Raw genomic sequence first — 22,699 nt, forward strand, 5'->3', positions numbered from 1 at the left:
TTAATCAACAAATAATCAAGAATCAACATGATTAACAAGCAATACCAACAACAAAAACAATAATAAAAATAAAACAATAAAAATAGAGGAGAGAGAGTTAGAGATTCTCATTGATTGAAGATGAAAGTCTACAAACAAGATGATCAATCTTCTTCTTCAAAATCCAAGCTCAACAATGGTGAAACCCTCACTTTCTCTCTCTAAACTACCCTAATCTAATCTAAACCTAGAGAGAGAAGCTCTCCTAAAACTAATTATAGAGTAGAATAATGGATAAAAATTGTTGTTCTAATTACCCCAAAAATGGGTATTTATACTAACTTCCTAAAGCTAGGAAAAATAGAAAATAAAAGAAGAAAAATAAATAAAGAAAGAAAAGGAAAATAAAAAGAAATAAAAAGGAAAAGAAATAAAGAGAAAAGAAAATAAAGAAAAGGAAAAGGAAAAGGAAAAGAAAATAAAAATAAAAGAAAAAGAAAAAAAATCAACCCACAAATCCCCCAAAAACCACGAACCATCATCAGACCCTCCTTCCTTCTCTTCGTGGCTCCCTGATTTCCATTCATCACCATCACCACCATTCAACCGCCATTCATCATCATCAATCATCACCGTCGATCAGCTTCAATCAATCAAGGCCGTTAAATTTTCATTAAAACTCGCGTGAGAAGCTCGTGATTAACCCACATTTGCGCGCCCGCGAAGACATCGCACAGAGGTCGCGCAAATGCTACTGTATCATTCTGTTCTTTGGAGCCCAATTGTGTGCGCCTTCTGACAGGGTTGCGCGCCCGCGGAGGCCTGGGTAGCTGCAATTGCTGATTTGGGCAAATTCGGAGGTTCGATTGAAGCGGCTTCTCTGATTGGTGGGTAATGTTGTTTGCGTTCCTGTTGTTGTAATTAGGTGGATGTGGTTGAGATGGGTTTGCTGCGGTGAGTTGCGGTGGTGACTGCTGGTTGCTGGTGGTCGAATGGAAGCAGAGGTGGTGCGGTTTTGGTGTTGTTGATGCCGACGCTGCTGGGGCTTTATGGTGGCTGAGGGAGTGAGTGGTGGTTGTTGTTGATGGCTGGTGGTTTCGGCAGTTGGAGGTTGGAGGTGCTGTGAGGGTGGCAGCAGGTGAGTGGTGTTGTGCTTGCTGTTGTTGGTGTTGTTGATGGTTGCGGGGTGGAGCAGGGGAGTGAGAATTGCGTGGCTGGCAGCAGGGGAAAGAGGGAGCAGGGGAGGTAAGTTGGGGTTGTGTGTGTGTGTGGTGTAGGATAAGGTGATGGTGTGGTGAAGGTTTATGGGCAGCAGCTTGACTTGATTGACTCGGGTCTCGAACCTTGGACTCGGACCTTGAACTCGGACCTTGAACTCGGACCTTGAGCACGATCCTACACAACCAAATAAACATAAGGGATAATCGGGACAAGGAATAAAATAAAATAAAATGGAAATAAATAAAATGAAAATAAATGAAGGACGAAATAAAATAAAACCAAGACAAATAAAATAAAATAAATAAAATAGAAATAAAATAAAATAGGAAAATAGACTAAAACTAATAAAATAAGAAAATAAACTAAAACACGCCAAAATTACCAAAATAAACTAGAGACTTTATTAAAGAGAAAACAAGAGAATAAAAGGAAAATAAGGGAAAAATAAACACGAAAATAACCTAAATACTACCCCTACGAGTGACATAAATATCACTTATCACATATAATATGTCGTTGGAAAGCTCTTAAAGTCTACTTTCTAACCCAATTAAAATCAGATTAAAATATTTTGTAGATAAAAAGATATGGCCAAAATAGTGGATGGGTGTCATTTTTGGATAAAGTTTCATGTCTCATTCATATCTTTTTCGTTATAACTCGGATTTAATATTATAATATATCATTGGAAAGATAATTTCAAGATATATCCAACCATATAAAATTTGGATAAATATTATGAGGCACGTAAATAAAAGCTGAATATATTCCACTTCGTACAAAACAAGGATTCTTAAAAGGAGTAGTTTTATTCAATTTCAAACTCTTTAAAACATAATTATCAATCCTAACTCCATTAGGATTTAAAAGAACCTCCTAGAGTATTCTAAAAGACTATAACTAATCCTAATAGCTTTAGGAATGATAATTAATAATAGGCCCTCCTCTAGATCATTGGGCCGCATATAAAAGCCAAATCGGGCCCAGTTTAGTATTTTCGTCATAACTTCCTCGATATGCATCGGAATTGTGCTTATAATATATCGTTGGAAAGGTCTTTTCAAATCCCATCCAACTACACTATTATTGGGATTTTACCATGGACCAACCAAACTGGATTGACTGTTTTCTTAAAATAAGTTTTCAAAAACAGAGAGAAGAGAAAAGAATTAAAACTATCCGCAACACTAGACTTTTCACACTTTCACTTCATTCGATTATGATTCGACGTGAAAGGTACTCATCACTGGGTTTGGTTTTGGGGAGACACAAATGGGTGTCTACATAATCTTGTTATTATCGATCAAATGTTGGAGAGCCTCTTTAAGCTTCCAACAACTCTCATTGGTATGTCCCCTACCTTGATGGTACATGCAATGAGCGTCAGCATTCCAATTGGGTGACCTATTTTCGGGTGCTAGATCTTGAAGGGGTCCAATAGGAGCGATGAGTCCTTTGGCATGGAGTCGATCGAAAGCGGTATCGTAGTTCATCCCAATGGGGGTGAACTCTATCCTTAACTTTTTTTTAGGTCTCTGACTATCCATGGCTAATACTTCATTGAGGTCAAAGGTACAATTATTGTTACTAGAGTGGGCATTTTAAGAAGAAGAAGGATTGTTGTTCTTCTTTCCTTTCCTGCCACTATTGCTACTATTGTTAGTAGCTTTTTGTTTCGCAAGATCATCTTCAATTTCAATACCTATGTCATAGACGACCTTGAAGGTATTCAAATTATGTTGATATTTCAAATGCTTCGAATACTTATCTTGAAGGTTCTTAATGAACATCCTTATGGACTCCTTTTCAGTAGGGACCTCAATCATATTAGCGGAAGTTTCCTTCTACTTGTTGAAGAAGGAGATAAACCCTTCATTTTCTTTTTAATTTAACATCTCAAGTTGTCTATGGTCAGTTTCAACTTGAATATTACATTTATATCTATCAATGAAAGTGTCTACAATAGCATCCCAAGTAGAGGTTTTCTCTTTGTCAAGGGAAAAGAACAATTGTTGGCAAACAGTTTCAAGGGAAAAGAACCATTGTTGGCAAATAGTTCCCGAGTTGCTACAATTTTCATGATTACTTGTTCATCCCATTCCTAGTGTTTATTTTTTTGGTTTCTTTGTTTGTTAGTTGTTAGTGTAACCTCTTTATCTTTGTCTTCGACCTAGCTTAGGCACCTAAATTGAAAGCATTCGAACATTAATATTCCTTTTGGTTCGACCCTTGACTTGCCTCTATACTTGTATTAAGGTTTATTAATTGTTTATAAATTTAGTTTGAACGAGGGATGATTAGTCAACGACCTATTTTCACCCCTCGTCATTAATCCGTGAACCAAAACTGACAATAGCCATGTCATGGTGAACCACTAACCTAAAAGACGATTATGCACTACCTCCCAATGTGGTAGACAAGAAACAGCCGCCCTCCAAGATAAGCATGGTGCCGGAGATTATGTGCACTCACAAACTTGAATGGAATTCAGAATACTTGCCCAGAATATCAAGAACAGTGTTTAGTATTTCAGAGAAGAGAGAGAGGTACAAATCTTTGTGTATTTTGGCCTAAAAAGACTGAGTATAAATACGAAGCAAAGGGGAAATGGCTGGCATAAAAGGAGGGAAGAGCTTAGCCAAAAAACGTCAAGATTAACTTGGTTAATCAAGAGCAATAATCAAAGGAGTGAAATGGTCAGCTATAGTCAAGGGATTAATTACTGAATAAATTCTGTAACAGTCAGAAAATCCTAACAGTCAAAATTGAATTTAAAGGCTTAGGAATATTATGTCGCAAAGAAAGGAAATAATATTTCTCCAAAAAGATAAGAGGGACCCATGCCCGCGCAGCGCATTCCCCAAGACTGGAGGCCCAAGCCCGACCTATCCCAGCCTAGCTCGGCGTGTGCGCATGTGTGTGTGTGTGAAACAACACCTACCTACAAGGCACTCAATTAGGTAGTGCTACGATATTACAATATAACAAGAGAAAACCTCTTCTTCAAACCAATGTGGGGCTTTTTCCCTTTCATTTGTTTTTCCCTCTATCTTTTTTTTTCCCCAACTCTCTTGTTCTATATCAAGAACTTCCATCAATACTAATTCTGGCTTCAAATGCTGTGGTGATGGAAATAGATGTGAGAAGAGTCAAAGACATTGACTCTTTACGTTGGGTAAGCTAAGTGATGTGGGTTCAAGCCCCCCAAATCTAGCTCTAGATTAGTAGGGATGAGAACTAGAAATGTTTTGACTCGATCATGTATGAATATGAATGCAGCCGCACCTCGATGTGAGGTTGCCTATGTTTCCGTTAGGAATCAGGCTAAACGTAGCTCTAGCCAAACTATGCACAATTGTTTGTATACCTCAAATAAGCATTTTGTGAGTTGTGATGTGGTTAAGCTAGTGGTTTGAATAATAACGGGTGAAAGGCTCAAGACCATAGAGAAGCCCCACAAGATGTTTAATTGTATATTTAAAATTTTGAATTTTGCAGGTTTATTTTTAATATTTCTTTTTTGCTTTGAATTTTTTTTTTTTTCTTTTTCATTATTTTGAATCGATGTGTGCAATCTCGGATCATGTGGTCCATCACTGACTTAGCATTCATGTTTCAGAGGTACGGTACCAAGCACTCGATAAGAGACGCAATTCGAGACGTGTTCATATCAAGGACATTAGAAAACTTGCTGTAGACACCTAATTGTATCTCCAAAAAAACCAAACCCTGTGATGAGTACCTTTCACGTCATTGGATTATCGAACGAAGTGAAAGTTTGAAAAGTCTCGTGATGCGATTGTTTTAATAAATATAACTCTTCTTTCTGTTTTTGAAAATGAACTCTATTTATGAAAATGTCTAGTACAATTTAGTTTTATCTATGATAAGGGTCCAATAATAGTGTAGATGGATTGGGCTCGAAAAAAGCTTTCAAACGATGTATTATAAGCCCAATTCTGATGAATAATGAGAAAGTTATGGCTAAAATGCTAAATTGGGCCTGAAATAATTTTATGGCCTAATGACTTAGTGGAGGGCCCGTTAATTAATATTCCTAAAGTTATTAGGACTGATTTTAATCTTCTAGAATAATCTAGATAGTTGTTTAGAGTTCTAATGGGATTAGGAATGATAATTATATCAAATAAAGAATTCTATTTGGATTAAAACAAGTGTTTTAAAGAGATTTTTTTTCTGATTTTCAAAGATAAATACGAACGTTGTTAATCAAATAAGTTAAGGATTCCAAACATGTTTTTAGAAAACGCGTGAATCAGCGTGGAACGACAAAGTTAGCACGCAACGACAAGCCTGTCGCACAGCGACTGGGCTGTCTCGTCGTGCTAGACCATGTCGTTCTACGACAGAGGCAGATTTATTCCTAATAGTATCAGGTCTTTTTCTAATCGTTTCTGTGCTATTTTCTCTATAAATAGGGTCGTATTTCCCCGTTTTAATCATTCACCATCATCAACAATATTCTATTATATTCTCTCCAAAAGCTAGAATCTTAATTTTTTTTCCCTCTTTCTAAGCCTTCCCTTTTCAAATAAAATATTGCATCACGAGTCTTAGACACACCTAGCCAAGCTCAAAGTTGTCTTCTCCCTAGACATGAAAGGTTGATAATTTCTGAGGGTTTTGTCCCAAACCCCTATTTCAATTATTTAAATTAATTGTTTGATTTAATATGTTCCTTGAACTTACTAACGTGCGTATTGTTTTGATAGAAAGAGATACGAGCCAACAAAGTAAGTTGTTTTAACTACTTTATATCTTTAGAAAGAATGTTTATATTATTTTAATTCCCAATATCATGTTAGGATGTTATTTATTACTTTAATTTCTAGTATCATGCTTAAGTTGTTTCTTATTTTCTTCTATCATTTTAGTATCATGTTAGGGTTAAAGCTTTGATTTTTATTGTTTAGTGACATGCTAGGATTTGTTATTAATCTTGTTAGTATCATGCCTAGGATCTTGCTAATATTATTATGCTTTAATTGAGAATATTGTTATGATGATGATAGTTATTTACCATGTTGGTTGATATCATATTATTATGTTATTGCTTGATCACGCCCCCTCTCTTCAATGTTTAAAGGGAATTTGTATTTGTAATCACGCTTAAAAGATAATTAATAATATTGTTTAGGCTAATATGATTATAATTAAAGTGATCGCCAATAATAGATTTGTTTGTGCATTAATATTCAAACAACATAGATTTAACGGGTTTAGGATTAATATATTGATTGTATGTTAGTCTTAAAGCGCACATGAATATGAGAAGAATAAAGTAGAGGCCTATTTTTAGGGCAGGTTCAATCTCTTTTAGGTTGGATTTGTACAATAATCCCCCCATATCTAGTCATGGTTCCAGACCACTATGAAGTTAGCGATCTCATGGATCGTGAAGGGGTGTAATCTTCACCTTGTGAACGATTTACTAGTTCCTAAAACTTGTTGGTGACTCTTTTGCTCTAGCTTCCTTCCCTTTGAACGCCACAATACTTAAGTGTATGATCACTGTGGCGGTCAAGTGTGGGATGCTTGAAATTATTTTCTACAGTTTTTTGGCGACTTCATTGGAAAAGATTTCTATTTTAATTCCTAAAATTTATTTTGGCAATGATTTAAATGAGTGGATGAGACTCGAAAAGTTCTTAGTATTCATGTGCGTAATTTTGATTGAAATTATTGGCATATGCATAAAAAAAGGTCTACATTGGATAGATTCTCTATAATGCGTCCAAAAGATAGGATTTTATATACGTAGGAAATTTGGGAATTATCTTTCACAACTAGGATTGAAATAACGCTGCGAAAAAACTAGAAAATTCCAAGAACAGAAAGCTGTTGAGGCATGTAGGAACTGACACTGAGAAAATAGAGCTTATCGTAGTGCGATGGCTCTGTCTCTGTGCGAAATCAATATCGTGTGGCGACAAAGTCATCCTCTCACAACAGACTCTGTTGTCTCGCGCTATGTTCTTCCAATACCGATATAGAAATCTACCTTCTTGTTTCGCCTAGTTTTAGTACTATTTACTCAATTCTACTTCATGATTGAGTTTTTCTCACTTTTCTGAACCCATATGTGTTCTACATATATCCATAACCCTTTGGAGATTCACGCTCCATCTACCCAATCAAACGCTCATGGCAACGAAGGGTACATCCGAGTTTGTGAATTCAACAAACCGTGGAAGCAAGTTTAACTTGCGGGGTCCCATCCACACGCGCCTACCCTTCCAAAGGTAAAGCTATCGCGCAGTGCATCCTGACTCATAACCGAGGACCCTCTTTGACAAACCCTTATCCTTGAACTTTAGAGAACTAGAGCCATGGTTAGGTTGCAAACTCATTACATCATATTGTGCTTACTTGACTACTTATACATCTTTTTTTTTTGTGCATATTTACGCCGCTAACCGCTTGTTTGACTTGTGTTTGAGACTAAATAAACTGATTTATGACTAAAGGACTTTTCTTAATCAATTAACCAATTAATATGAGTTTTTAAAGTCTGAAAAAATTTATCAAACTTGACAAAGTACGGCTATAGGATTTTCCATCTAAAATACTGGAAACAAACCCAGACTGACGTTTCAGCAATGACGCCGAAGTTTGGTCTATGGCGCGACACGCTACTGTCCAATGTGACGAGATAGTACTGTCGCGCCGCAGTAGGGTTAGCGCATCGTATTAGTTTCATCCTTTTAGCGATGGTCTAGTTATCTGCTTGAGTCTTCACGCTTAGTCTACCTAATCAATTTATTAATGTAAAAACCATATTTTAGTCGTTATGATTCTAAGAACATAGTCCCATGTTCTTACGCAAGTCTTAACTTAGCCTTTGTTTGAGTCTAGTCACATGGTCATGACACGAGTCTTGAACATATCCGTGTCTTAGGTTCATGAATGAGTCGTTCTTTCCGTCATTTGAATTGGGGTCTACTCTATTCCTAAATTCTTCCACATCTCTCAAAATACATAACCTTCTTCTTACATGCTTTCTCTATACATATCCTTCCCCTCATTCTTCCATGATCTCTTCCCACCTATGCATGTTGAATCGAGTTTGAGTCAAACAATTAATAATAAACATCCAAGACTCTCCTTTTCCGCAGTACTTGGTCAAGAAGAGAAAGACGCTTAATCAAGGACAACACCTTTGTTCAAGTTCTACTTTTCGTTAAGCCCATAACACATAGAAAAAGGTTTCTACTAATGGAAACCCAACAAGAAGTTGATGATCTTAGGCAAAGCCTTGTTAATCTGACCGAGATGATGAACACCCTTGCTCTTCAAGTCAATGACCCTGCAAAACAATAACAAATGGAGCGAATGGAGGAAATCCTGAGCAAGCTTTCCAGTGAGTATAAGTTCCATGGGATTATTTTAAAAGGGGTCTTAGTGGACAAGTAACTTCTTCCGCAGAAGTTCAATGCCAATGACATCCCTAAGTTTAAACCAACTGATAACCCCTACTTTCACTTAAGAGCTTTTGAAACTATAATGAATATTAAGGGGATTGACAGGAAAGTTTTCCACACTTTGTTCTCACTATCTCTAGAGACCATTTGTCAATATTGGTTCTTCTCCCTTGAAAGGAGAAAACCTCTTCTTGGGATGGCATAATAAACGCATTCATAGATAGATACAAATGTAACGTCTAAGTCAAAACTGACCATTAGAACTTAAGATGCTAAAGTAAAAGGAAAACAAAGGGTTCACCTCTTTCTTTAATAAGGGGAGAGAAACTTCCGCTAGTATGATTGAAGTCTCTACTAAAAAGGAGTTTGAAAGGATGTTTATTAAGAACCTCCAAGAGAAGTATTCAAAACACTTGAAATATCAACACAACTTGAATGCTTTCAAAGTTGTTTATGACATAGGCATTGATATCAAAGACGACCTTTTGAAAGTTGATAGCGCGAAAGGAAAGAAGAACAACCATCCTTTTTCTTCCTCTCCCATTAATTAAATGCACGCTACAAACACCTCTAATAAACAAATCCAAAGGTCAAAAAGACCGTTCACTCCACTCGGTATGACTTACGAGACAACTTTTGAAAAGCTACACCACAAAGGACTAGTCATGCCCATATGACCCATCAAAGACCCAGTTCCTAAAGCTAGGCCACCTAGGAGCACAGCAAATATTATCAAGGAATGGGTCATGAAACTGAGGGTTGTTGGAAACTCAAAGAATCCATTCAAGACTTGATTGATGACAATAAAAATTCTGAGATTCTAGCCATCGTAGAAGATGAAGCATCCTTCGATCCTTCGCTCCTTATCACACCTGTAGGCGAGCTCTTGATGGAGGCAGGTTGTTTAACTTCTATCGATGAAGTAACCATGATTGAGGAGGATTAAGGAAATTTCTTAGATGATATCAAGGTGATGAGTGTCATTTATGGCACTCATAGGGTAGTCTTTTAGGATGATTTCATTTTCCTTTTTATGCTTTCTTATCTTATTTTTGGTCCTTTTTCCTTTAATCCGTTTCTTTCTTTCTTTCCTTGTGCTTTTCGTGTTTTCCTCGTGTTTTCTGTTTTTTTGGTTTTTTTCCCTTTTATTCCTTTTCGTTATTTGTTTTTGTAGGTACCTAGGATTTGTCTTTGCAACGGAATCAAGATGGGCTATATTGACTAAGCAAGGAGGAAATAATGGGCTTGGAGAGGGCTCAGAGAGGGCATCAAGCCCTTCCATTCTGCCGCGGGCGCGGGTGCTTAAGGCCGCGGGCGCGGGTTCATAGCACAAAATTGGCATATTCGACCAGGAACTCTCCGCGGTCTGGAGGCGGGCTTGCCGCGGGTGCAGGTAGTTTAGAGAGCCTGCTCGTATTAGAGAAACCGCGGCCCTTTGATCACCCTTTGGGAGCAGGGGTTGGCCGCGCTTTTGCCGCGGGCGCAGGTGTTGCTCAAGAAGCCCACAGAATTTTTAATGGGTTCCGTACCAATTTTTCCGCGGGCGCGGGGTTTATTGGAGAGGGCGCGGGAATCCCGTTTTTCTTCTTTGCCTATAAATACACTTGTAATTCCTTTTTTGAAGATAACTTTTAGATAATTTTCATTAGCTTAATTTTAGAGAGAGAAGTTAGACAGAAGTTAGAGAAAAGTTCTTGGTATTGGATTTGTATTTCAACATTGGATCAATTGAGCTTGGATTTCTTCATTTTCAATCATTAATGTTAGTAAGATTTTCTTCTTTCTAGTTCATCTCTTACTTGATTGATTTAGTTTCATCTTTGATTGTTAGTATTGCTTGGATTTGAATTGGATATTGTAGTTGATATTGCTTTCTCTTTATTTTGATTTAGAATGATGATCAATGCTAATTCTAGTGATTTGTTCTTGAGTTACACCATGATTAGTGAGTAGATTAGTTGCTAGGGAGAAGGAGAAGCATGCTTGATTGATAATTTGTGCTAGTTGATGATCTTTGATTGATTGAATTGTTGCAATTAAATTGGTTGACATAGTTTTGCATGTGATTAATTAGATTAGGAATGATCGACCTATAAGATTAATCTAGATTGCATTGCATTTCTTAATGACATGACCCATCAATTTTAGAATTGCTTTAATTGATTGAGTTTGATTGTGAATTTCCTTGATTAGCCATTCATAGTGACCCCTAGTTTTGCCTCTAGGAGATAGCTCTTGAATTCTCTTGATTGCTACTATTGTTTGTCCTTTGGAACGCTTGAATCAAACGAAGAAATTGTCGATTAGCATGATTATTGAATTAGCATGTGGAACCAATATCCATAGCATTTAGCTTATTGAATTAATTGATTAGTCTAATTTTGCTATCATAACACCAACCATTTTCTCACTTCAATCTCCGAAATAGCTTGATTTAGGCTAAAGAGAACACCAACTAACTCCTTTGGGTTTGACCCTATACTTACCTATACTTTTTTTAGGTTGGTTTAGGATTTTATAAATAGTGTTTGATTTTGGTATAAGCAATTAACGACTAGTTTATTCCTCTATCGTGATTCCTACGAAAGTGAGTCACTACTACAAAATGCGTGGAATCTCGACGCCATAGCCTCGACGCTGGTGGGTTACCATCAATGTAAAATGATATATCCCGTGGTTTGGCGACGCTTTTCTAGGTTGAACTAATTTCTAGACTTGGAAAAGCGTCAAGATTTAGTGATATATCACATGTCCTGCACGTGAGATATTAGATAAGCCGCACACAAATCAAAAGAAAGGGAAGATGATAAACTACCGCTTTCAACACTGTTGAAAAATCCCTCATTTATGCCAGATCTACTTTCCACCGCCGCAAATCCAAATTTTGTATCTGGTTTGTAATCTTCTTGCTTGATGATTTGAATATTTGATAGATGTATCAATTTCTTCCACGACTGGCCTATTGTCTTACATATTTCAGGTATTATCTTATTACTCTTTATATTTCGATTTTAGGGTTTTAATTTCTTACTTTTTTCTTCTGATAAATCTCTCCTAATTTGTTATGGATGAAGAAGAGATGAAGAAAGGAGTAATGGATTGTGAATTCGTAGTCATGAAGTCGTCAATTCTCACCTTTACATACGAGTATATTCTCTCCTTTATATTACTATTTTTCGAACTGTTTGAGTATAAATTTCATCGATTTCTAATATTTAGGTTTGATTTTGTTTGTTTTGACGATTTAGGGTTTGAGAATTTTGTTGTTAATTAATTGATATATCAATTGGGTAAAAATGTTGTGAATAAAACATTTTTTATTTTTTTTTTTAAAAACAATCTATTAAAATCTAATTTAGTAGCAAGTTTTTCATTTTAATTTTTTATATATTTTGTATAAATTTATACTCAAATAGTTTGAAAAATAGTAATTTGTTAAAGAAGTAAATGGATGCAAAGGCATGTTTGAAAAATAGTAATCTGTTAAACATTAGACGTTTGAAAAATAGTAATCTGTTAAACACTTTGAAAAATATTAATCTGTCAACGTTGGTGAGGGCTTTGGAGATTCTTCGTCAATACTGCCTCAATGATCGTCTAGTGCAGTTCCAAGTTGTGAGTGACCAGACTTTAAACTTTTCAAACAGGGGTTTGTTTTGCACTTATCTTTATCCATGCTATATTTGAGAGATTTATATATTTGACATCTATGTCTTTTTATATTGATGAATGTTGGACCTGAATTATATTGCACTTGGGTTTTCTTCAAAGCTTGGTTGCTTTGCTGTTCTAAAATCCAGCATCATCTTGTTTGTGTTGGAAAGGAAGTGGATTTTCCCTTGAAGATTTTTTTTTTTGTTTGAATGCATCTACTTCTTTGTCCTTAACTTTATTTCAAATAAAAAAGAATTATATGCATAAGAAAAAAGAAATGAAATTCTTTCTAATAATATTTAAACTTATTGCTTGCTTGTAATATGTCTTAGCTCAGCAACTTTCGAAAAAATGGGGTTAGATATATTGTAGTCTTGAGATATAAGTGGAAAGATCCATTGAAAAACGATGATGACGTAAGTGTATTTTGGCTATTTCTGGATTGGGGTCAATATTAATGATTTCCAGATATTCTTTGAGAGAGAAATTGAAGTTATATTATGAAAATGTTGTTACCATGCCTGGTGGATGGAGGTATGTTTCGGTGCAAGAATCAAACTGAATGACCATTGATAAGATTAGAAAAATAGGAAGTACTGCTTGCAAAAGCTCAAAATTTTTTCTTTGTATCATACATAGACTACCACAAAAGACTGACTTGAACTGAGGCCACAGCCATTAGGAAGGAGATATGAACAACATGGGAAGCCTTGTATTGTATGGGACTCCCCAAGAGATATTTTGTTGTATTCTAATCTAATTGAATGATTTTAATATGGATGGTGTTAGGGATTCACATTCCACCATTGAAAACTTATCAATATGATAGTGATGAGAACTTGGTCTATTGAGCATTTCATCTCTAGGTAGTGCGCTACTGACTATCAGAGTGTTGTACTAAAGTTAAAGGCATAGATGGCAATTTGTCAGTTGTGAATCTTAGGACCCTTTACAACTATTATTTTTGGTTGTGAGCTCTTGCATGTATGTCTGATAGTTTAATGTGTTTCTCTGCTCTACAGATTTGGTCAGATCATGTAAATTACGAGGACCCTTACTACAATGTTGGCTTACCTGTATTCACAAATCATGGCAATCATGATGATCCTACTGGAGTGGTATGGGTTGCAGCACAGACAAATTAATTCCTTTTCTCTTAATTTCTCGGAAAGTATTTTGAGTCTGTTAAAGAAGTAATTGGATGCAAAGGCATGTTTTTTATAATATAGATGCGACTTGTTTGTGACTTTTCATATTTAATAAGAATTCAGAAGGGCTTGTGATCAAAATATGTATTTAGTAAAAGCTCGCTTGTTATAATTGTGAGTCTTCAGTATATTTGTATCTTGCATGATGTTACGAATATTTTTAGCAACAGTATGCAATCTTAATGTCTTCTCCCTCTTGCAGATTGAAGGTCTGAAGATTGTTTGTCATCATTTCCTGATTAGGAAAGTCTGATGACTCCATTAGCATGAATCAAATTAAAGGTATGGCAATACAAGAATTCGAGAAAAGCAGTAATATTGCTAGGAAGGCTGCATGCCCGCATCATTTCCTATGTACGATGAGAAAGAGAGTGGCAATCAATACCTGATGTAATTATCTGCTAATATTCTGCTGTAATTTTCTGTTAGTTTGATATTTGCCTTATGTTGGTTTAACAATTTTTCTGTACTCTTACATGCAGAAGTACATTGTCGTCGATAATTTAAGTTGTGTTTCTATTTGAGATAGCTAGTCCAGCAAAAGGTTCAGACAACAACTTCTATTCCCAACCCCTGATGATGCCAAGGTTAATGATCTGATCATGGTTAGCCAATCGTGGAGGCTTTTCACACCAATTTTAGTGATACATAAAAAATTTATTTGTACCTTTATTTTATCATTTTGGCTTAGATAAAAACATGTCAGAATATAATGGTATTTGGCACTGTGTTGTACATATACCAAGTTGTACTCTTCTTTGATTATGAATAAAATTTAATTTGAATAAATTTTTCTTTTAAATTTTTTTTCAACTATGATACTTGCTAGATAGCTATATTAAGTTCCAATGATTGAATTGAATTTTAATTCTGCTGGAAAAAATATTCTCCACATTGAATACATTTAAATATAGTATGTACTAGAAAAAGCGTCGCTTAATTTAAAAATATGGACAGAAAAAAGCGTTGAAAAATATAGGAGAACTAATATATGAATCTAAGGACAAAATAAAGTGTCGCAATTTTGTGATTATAGACAAGAAAAAGCGTCGCCAAACTTGAGAAAGTGCGAGAACTGATACAAGTTTCGACGCTTCGTATAAACATTTGGACAACAAAAGGCGTCGAGAATTGCGACGCTTTTTAGCGTCCAGTAAATTTCTCGACTCACGTTTTTTCGACGCTTTTTAGCAGCGTCGAGAAATAATTTTCCGACACTTTTAAGTGTCGACAAAATGCCTAATAATCGTCCAAAAAACACGCTTTTGGTAGTGATGAGTTAGTGTATATTCTCACCTCTTTCTTTTTCTTTTCTTATTTAGACTTGATGCTTATGACTGGGCTAGCACCTACAAAGCTCATTCCAAAGAAGCTAATGATAAGCTTATTGAGAAGAAGGAGTTTTGTTTCGGTGATAAAGTCCTCCTCTACCACTCGAGAATGAAGTTAATTCCCGGAAAGCTCATGTCAAAATGGAGTGGTCCTTTCTTGGTAAAAGATGTTTTTGCTAATGGCACCGTGGAGATTTCTCCTTTGGATTCCTCATCTTCTTTCAAGGTTAACGGTCATCGGCTTAAGAAATATTTTGATGGAGTGTTTGTTGGTCTTATTCATAAAATGATTCTTTTCAAACCACCTTGAGTGGGGTGGTAAACGTCGAGCAAACGACGTTAAACAAAAGCGCTTACGGGAGGCAACCCGGATTCTCACCTTTACTCTCTTTTCCTTTCTTTCTTTTATTTTTGGTTTTTTGTTGATTTTTGCTCTTACCCTTCCTTATGTTTTTGGTTTGTTTTGTAGGGTGCCTTCATTCATCATATATGGACTAAATGTGTTTGTTGAGGGTGATAAGAGGTTTTAGAGTGCAGAAGAGAGGGCACCCCGCGGGCTTGGAGAGGCCTCGGGTGCCCTTGCTTTCAATAGTGGAAATCGGATTAGTAGGTCTCCGCAGCTGCCCCGCGGGCGCGGGTGCAATAGAGAAGGCGCGGGGTAAATTCAGAGAGGGTGCGGCTCATTTTCTCGAATTTGGATCAGGAATTCTCCGCGGTCTCTCCGCGGGCGCGGCAGTATTGGAGCGGGCGCGGGAGAATTAGAGAGGGCGCGGCCCTAGGCCAGGTATGAATTCTTCGGATTTTCCAGAAACTCTCCGCGGTCTCTCCGCGGGCGCGGAAGTTTTGGAGCGGGCGCGGAAATCTGGGTTTTTAATAGACCCGGTTCCTCTCTCTTTCTCTCTCCTCTCTTATTTTCCCTTTCACTCTTAATTTTCCCCATTCTCTCTCTTCCTCCTCTCAAACCTAACCCCCAAATCATCTCTTTCACTCAATTTTACTCAAATTCACCCTTATTTTCTCTTAAATTTTCATCCAAACTTCCTTCATACTCCATTTTCATCAAGTTTGCTCTTCTTTCTCGTGGTTTTCTTCGGGAATTTCGAGTCTACTCGGTTTTGTGCTTGCTTTGAGTCTTCAATCTTGGTATAATTCTCACCTTTGTTTTATTTTTGTCAATTTCAATTGATTTTTATGCATTGGTTGTGAGTGGCCTTGATTAAGCTTGAGTATGTTGTTTTTGGTTGTTTGTATGGTGGTTTTGGAATTATTTTGGATGTTTTTGTGCTTCTTTTTGTGATAGATTGTTGATATTGTTGGTTGTTGTTGGATTTTTGGTTGTTTGTTGCTTGTAACAGGTACTTTGTAGTTTGTGGTGGTTTTGGGTGGTCTTGTGAACGGAGGTTTGTTCACGTTGGCGGTAGTGTTAAATATTGTGTTGGTTGGTCTTGTGAACTATGGATTTGCTGAGGAGAGTTAAGAGTAGCAAGAGAAGTTCAAACCAATCACCCGGCCAATCCTCTCGTGGCCAACCTTCAAACACCGAACCCCCTCAAACCCAAACTACTCAAGATAATGCCCCACCTCCTCCTTTACCCACTCTCAAATTTCATAACCGAGCTAAACACACCCCTATCTATAATAAAATGAAATCCCGGAAATTTAGACCGTCCCGCAACTATTTTCCCGAGGATATGGAAAAATTGGGTGTTGATGCCGACCTTCACATTTTGCTCCGTAATCTTGGTTTGGTTGAGTTTGTAAAGTCATCCCCCCAAACTTATTTGGAACCATGCATTGAATTTTTCTCCACCTTTGAGTTTAATATGACGGGGGATACCGACTACATCATCTCTTTTCAACTTTTCAATTCCAAGCATACAATGAACCTTGCGGAATTCAACAAAGCCCTTGGTTTCAACCCAAATACCGACATCTTTGAGCCCTTGGTTGCCCTTCACAAGACCAGATACAATGAGGTTGCTTGGTGAAGAGCCATATCTAGGAAGAAGTCGTTTGACTCTATGGAATCGCTTGCTAGCGAGATCATTCACCCGGCTCTTCGTATTCTCCACCGGATTCTTGGGTATATAGTGTTTAGTAAGCAAGATCTTGGGAAGCTTTCGAGGGAGGTGATCTTGGTGCTTTGGATGGCTACAAGGCCGCATTTGGGGCCAAGGTTGAATTTTGGGTATCTTCTCATGAATTGTTGTAAGTTGATCGCCACTGGGAAGAAGACGGGTGAGATTCATTGTGGTGGTATGATTACTAGATTGGTGTATTATTTCAAGCAAGAGCGTTTCTTGAGGTCTTGCACTCCGATAGGAAAGAGTGAAGACATGTATTTTGATATGAAGCAACTTAACACCTTGCGCTTCATTTCTAAGACTAAGGGAAATGGTGGGTACTCTTGGCTAGTGCGAAATGTGCACCATTGTATGCTCCCAAACCCAGCTGCCACCTCAATCACTCGAGAGGCTAGGATTGTTTGGAGGATTCCCGAGGATGACGGGAGGGTTGAGAATGTTATGGAGGAGGATGATGGTGATGAGGACGATGATGATGATGATGAGCATGATGGTGAGGATGGAGAAGGAGAAGGTGGTGAGGATGAAGAAGATGAATAAGAGCAACAACAAAAACAACCGCAACAAAGAGGAAGAAGAAGACAACAACATCACCAACAAAACAACCAAGGAGATGCATATCTCCGTGAGATGGAGGCTATGCGTGAGCATATGAAGCGCATGCAATTAAGCATGCAAGGTATGTATTCGAACCATCAAACTTTGTCTTTTCAAACTAGCGCCCTATATGAAGCTAGTGTGTGTAGGGGGGAGCACTAGTGGAAAAATAGCTATCCAAAACGGGCAAAAAAGGCCTATCCGTAACGGGCAGCGGGCGTTACGTATGCCACCGTTTCGGATAACTAGTGTTATTTGTAACGGGCAGTGTCCGTTACGAATAACGGGTTATTCGTAACGGACATTTCAAGTGCCCGTTACAAATAACCCGTTATTCGTAACGGACATTTCAAGTGCCCGTTACGAATAACCCGTTATTCGTAACGGACAGTTTGACTGCCCGTTATAAATAACCCGTTATTTGTAACGAACAGTTTGACTGCCCGTTACAAATAACCCGTTATTCGTAACGGATTGTTTGACTGCCCGTTACAAATGACCCGTTATTTGTAACGGACTGTTTGACTGCCCGTTACAAATACAATTGAAGCCAAATTAAAAAAAAAAATGCAGCAGGTGATACTGCCAACATGCTATGATGCCAAATCTTTAATTAATATTATCAATATTTAATTGATTTCAAAAAACAAATTATCAATATTTAATTATAAAATCAATAATACAACTTTCACAAATGTCCAAATTGACTTTACAACAACTCGCTAACATGAGTCAAAAGCTACTGCATAAATAATACTCCGTAATACAACATGAAAATTTAAACAAGTTTATATTCCTTAGTAGACTAAGAACTTGAAAGATAGAATTTTATGTTGTCTTGATGAAGCTTGCTTAACAAATTTTGTACAGCCATATCGTCCACCCTTTTTAGCAACGATTCATGATTTCTGTCCAAACTGACTTGAAAAAAAAAGGTTAAACTATTAGAATGGATGAAGTATATCAAATGAAAATGCGAGTTCAACAGGAAATATGGCACAAAGTGTACTGATTTGCTTTGAACAACTAGGTTGTAGTACAATATTCAAGGCAAGTGAGGAGAAAGATAAAGTAAAATCAAGTTAGTTATCACTTTACAACCAAGGGAAAATAAAGTAAGGGTTACACAGTTACCACAAAATCACTTATCATGCAAATTACTAATTCAGTTTGTCTACTTGTAGTTACCAACCAATTGTCCAACTTTTTTCATGTGCTTTCATATAAAAAAAATCATTAAATGAACTTAATTAAGCTATGTGTTTAGAGACGCATGATCCTCTAAAGTCTAAACTAATATTGATACACAACAGTGGGAAGAAATGTGAGCTAAGCCAAGTCCTACAAAAAGATCATTCTCAACAATACAGAATTATGAAAGTAAATTAAGCATAACAGGTTAATTGGGAGTACAACATGTAGAAAACTAATTAAGACCATACAAGAGACTTGAAGAGGAGGGGGGAATAAAAATCAAATCAACCCAATTGAAAAACAATTTTATTCAAACCAATATATACTTCAAATCTGCCTGAAATAAACATTGAAATTTGCAGTAATCAATAAGCCATTATTAATAATAAGCTTAGGATATTGGATTAAAACCAATAGAACCTTACAATACTAAAATTATTGACAAAAACTAATTAAAATCCATACATATTTCTACTTTACCATCACTATTTCGTGAAATTGAATATATAAACAACTAATAAAAAATATCTACATTGAAACTTAATAACCTGAAATTTTGAAGATCATCCTACACTATAAAAAAATTAAAGAATAATGGTAGAAAGATTTATTAGAAAATCCCCTGATAAAGTTGTTCATTTCATACCATATTGCACTATCAAAGGCCTAGGATTCAGAGTCAATTGGTCATATAAGCTTTGGTATTATAGTAAATTTGTCATATTAAAAAAATAAATATAGAGAGTAAATTTACCATATAATCTTATACTCGTAGCATTAATACATGGCTCATGAAGCAATTACTTAAGAATTACGACGTTACATGAAACCAGTCCAATAAGAAATAATGCAGCCTAGCACCTTGATCTATCCCTACTCCCTAGTTCCCTACTAATTCAAGCTAGAATACATACAGTAAAATACTACAGTTTTCAAACAATGACATTTCAACATTGAATTTAGCATGTCAAAAACTGTACAGCTAGTCAGTTTCCCACACATACATCAACGAGCATACACAACTAACAATAGAGCATTCATCAAAACAGACATCTTATTGACTAAAGCCCAAGTAGCAACATTAATGATTTTTTAAATTCATCAACAGTGGTTACGGGTAGAGTGAAATTACTTGTTGGATGAATCCTTGGCGGCATTGATGAGTTCATCACCAAGGCCCTCGGCAATGGTCTTGATGTTCATGAAAGAACTCTCATGAGCTCCAGTAGTAAGAAGATAGATTTCCAGATTAACACGCCTTAGTGGAGAGATATCAACAGCTTGACGCCTAACAACACCAGGAGAACCAATTCTGGTTGCATCTTCTCTGGGTCCACTGCATAAGACAACATAGTTTAAGTTCAACCATGAATTTCACTCCCTAGCACAACATCAACAGCAACAACAATAAACAATAATCAATTAATAATTCAACGGAAACATTGAGTCCAAGCTGTTAATCCATTTTGCTAATTCATTGCTAAATCATCATGTTCTTTTTGTACAATTTAATGATGATCGTTGGGTCCAAGGCTGGCTTGTAAGATATCCACGTGGAACTTATTGTGAGATTATGTTAGTTGCCTGCTTTTAATTACTTTTCTAAGTTGAAACATGGGTGGGTATTAGGTAAGCCTCATTATTTTGCTCCAAGTTTTCCAAGTTAGTGGACTACCAGGAACTAATGTTAAATTGTTTATACAAGTTTTGTACATGGTCAATGGGTGGTCAGAATTATAGAAAACTACTATATGATCTCTTAAAACAAGGACTAATGCTTGATTAGCAAATTCATGAAGACTCAAAACGCTATAGACAATAAGATTTTTTTTTTTTGGAAACAATATAGACAATAAGTTTACATAAATTGAATCAATTAATCAACATGAAAACGTTGAACATGGACTACACCATAAAACGTTGTCGAATCTAAAAACCATAACCTGAAAATTTCGTCTATTAATCTACTTCATCAAATTTGAAAGCTAAAATCAATCAAATTGCATAGAATCAACCACAATTTGAATAAACAAAGTCAAAATACAGTCAAACTAAAATCAATACACAAGTAAAGATCAGATTTGATTGCAAATCAAAACAATAATAAGCTAATAAAATTGTAAGAGAGGAAAAGAGTAGAGAGAAAATGCAAACCTGAGAAAGAATGAAAAAACCACAAAACCATTAATGAAACCATCATTTCTACGACCTTCAATTCTTCATTATCAATATTAACACCAATCCAGTCTTTAGAATAACCTTCCACTAGTGACTGAGATCCCTTAAAAAAAAAGGCATCATATCAAATTAGATCCCAAATATAAGCTATAAATATCAAAATTCAAAAAAATAAATTAATATGGGTAACGAGATTCGTACAAAATCCCACACATATCAGCGATTTCTTCACCTGAATCATCATCATGACATCATCGCCATGTCCATTTCTAGGTAACGAGACTTGAACATCCGACCTTCCAAATTGGGTCCATCGCCTGCCGTTGATGCAATTCGAAGGAGAGAGAAAGAGGAGAAATTTGGGAATTGGGGTTTTTAGTGGGAGAGTTGGAGAAGAAGAATATTTTGAGAAGGGTGGTGAATTAATGTTTCAGTTTGAGTGACTAGAAGAGAGAGAGAATGAATGAGGAGGAGAGAGGAGAAGAGAGACAGGATGAGTGGAAGGGGTTTGACGGCTAAGGGGAGTGAAAGTTTGAAACCCTAATGGGCTTTCATTATCAGCTGGACCAAGTATTCGTAACGGGCACATGGTGTCCGTTATAAATAACTAAGTATTCGGGCACATGATGTCCGTTACAAATAACTAAGTATTCGTAACGGACACATGATGTCCGTTCCAAATAACTAAGTATTCGTAACGGGCACATGGTGTCCGTTATGAATTATAAAGTATTCGTTACGGGCAATATTTCGCCCGTTTCAAATAACTAAGTATTCGTAACGGGCAATATTTTTCCCGTTACGAATATTATATATTTGTAACGGACAGTTATTTTGACCGTTACGGATATATTTTATGTAACGGGCATAGCTTTGCCCCTTACAAATAGCCTGTTACGAATGACAATTTTTCCACTAGTGGAGGTCACTCCTCCGGTGAACTACCCTTATGTGCCGCCCCAACAAGGGCCGGTGCCATCTTGGGGTGGTGACAACCTCCCCACGTACCCATATTGGCCCGGGGTTGCGAACCCCGATGAGCCAACGCGTGACTTCCCAGATGAGTCCGGTCATTATGACTACCGGGTCTCGGGGGGAGAGTGATTATCGGGGTGACCCCGACTACTTCTATGTTCACCCCACTCACCCCGAGCTTTGTATGCAACCGGAGCCTTTTGACCAATTATCCACATCTCAACTTGACCTTTTTAAGGGTCGCTATGGGTTCCCTCCCGGTTATACCGGAGGTTGGGATGTGGATGATGGTGGTGCCGGCCCTAGTGTCCAATAGTTTCCCCATTGGTTGTTTGATTCCGTTTTTGTTTCCTCCCTTTTAGCTCTGCATGTTTTTAAGCATCGCGGTCGATGCCCTTATTTTGTACAGGGGGGAATCAAATAGGATGTTTTAGGGTAGGTTTTTGGGGAGGCACCTTGGACTCTTGGGGATGTGTATGAAAGGGCTTTGATGGACTTCTTTTGCTTTGCTCTTGGTAGTCTCGTTGGTATGTTGTCTATCTTGTTGTTTTAGTTTTTGATGATGATGTTTTGTTGTCCCTTTTATTGATGATGATGATGATGATGGTTTCTCTGGTTCTTTGTACATAGTTTTCGCGTAAATTTACTTTTGTTTGCTTTTGTTTGGAAGTTACTAACAATTTCGTTTTGTATATAGTCCTTTTCTTTTCTTTTTCTCACCTTGCTCATAGCCACTGCTTTGGCCTTCAAAGCTTCTTAGAGGAGGTCGTTCTTGCTCCTTTATTATTGCAGCATAGCTTGGACGCTTGGTGAGGCCTTTCTTGTTTTATCTCTTT

The 22,699-nt window shown here is 36.9% G+C and overlaps 1 protein-coding gene and 1 long non-coding RNA gene across 7 annotated transcripts; one reads left to right on the top strand and one right to left on the bottom strand.

Annotated features, from left to right (window-relative positions):
* The first annotated feature begins 11,443 nt into the window (after positions 1 to 11,443).
* On the top strand, positions 11,444 to 14,293 carry LOC145586505 (double-strand break repair protein MRE11-like). Of its 4 annotated transcripts, none has more exons than XR_014100985.1 (5): positions 11,444 to 11,622; positions 11,717 to 11,789; positions 13,319 to 13,414; positions 13,707 to 13,894; positions 13,987 to 14,293. XR_014100985.1 is itself a non-coding variant. In XM_081643386.1 (4 exons), the coding sequence occupies exons 1-3, from the start codon at positions 12,090 to 12,092 to the stop codon at positions 13,755 to 13,757; spliced, it is 315 nt and encodes a 104-aa protein (XP_081499512.1). In that variant the 5' UTR covers positions 11,800 to 12,089; the 3' UTR covers positions 13,758 to 13,894; positions 13,987 to 14,293. The 4 variants fall into 4 exon arrangements, 1 of the variants encoding a protein (XP_081499512.1); XR_014100987.1 differs by having other exon boundaries at positions 11,445 to 11,622; positions 11,720 to 11,789; XR_014100993.1 differs by lacking the exon at positions 11,717 to 11,789 and having other exon boundaries at positions 11,447 to 11,622.
* A 3,821-nt stretch (positions 14,294 to 18,114) lies between these two features.
* Positions 18,115 to 21,396, bottom strand: LOC145586673 (uncharacterized). Of its 3 annotated transcripts, none has more exons than XR_014101016.1 (4): positions 21,121 to 21,396; positions 20,865 to 20,991; positions 19,843 to 20,046; positions 18,115 to 18,433 (listed from the first exon to the last, which is right to left on the bottom strand). It is a non-coding gene; the product is annotated as an uncharacterized LOC145586673 (long non-coding RNA). The 3 variants fall into 3 exon arrangements; XR_014101006.1 differs by having other exon boundaries at positions 21,090 to 21,396; XR_014101010.1 differs by having other exon boundaries at positions 18,115 to 18,437; positions 21,090 to 21,396.
* Between the last annotated feature and the right edge of the window lie 1,303 nt (positions 21,397 to 22,699).

The sequence above is a fragment of the Chenopodium album genome, chromosome 1 (genome assembly GCF_948465745.1).
Source record: "Chenopodium album chromosome 1, dcCheAlbu1.1, whole genome shotgun sequence".
Classification (NCBI taxonomy): Eukaryota; Viridiplantae; Streptophyta; class Magnoliopsida; order Caryophyllales; family Amaranthaceae; genus Chenopodium; species Chenopodium album.

What these genes read in the sequence shown, in the direction of transcription:
- LOC145586505 (XM_081643386.1), top strand. Translation starts at nt 12,090, where the DNA reads ATGGATGCAAAGGCATGTTTGAAAAATAGTAATCTGTTAAACATTAGA. An exon ending in GTCTAGTGCAGTTCCAAGTT is followed by an intron (nt 12,258 to 13,318) that starts GTGAGTGACCAG and finishes TCTGCTCTACAG; the next exon opens with ATTTGGTCAGATCATGTAAA. An exon ending in ATGATGATCCTACTGGAGTG is followed by an intron (nt 13,415 to 13,706) that starts GTATGGGTTGCA and finishes TCCCTCTTGCAG; the next exon opens with ATTGAAGGTCTGAAGATTGT.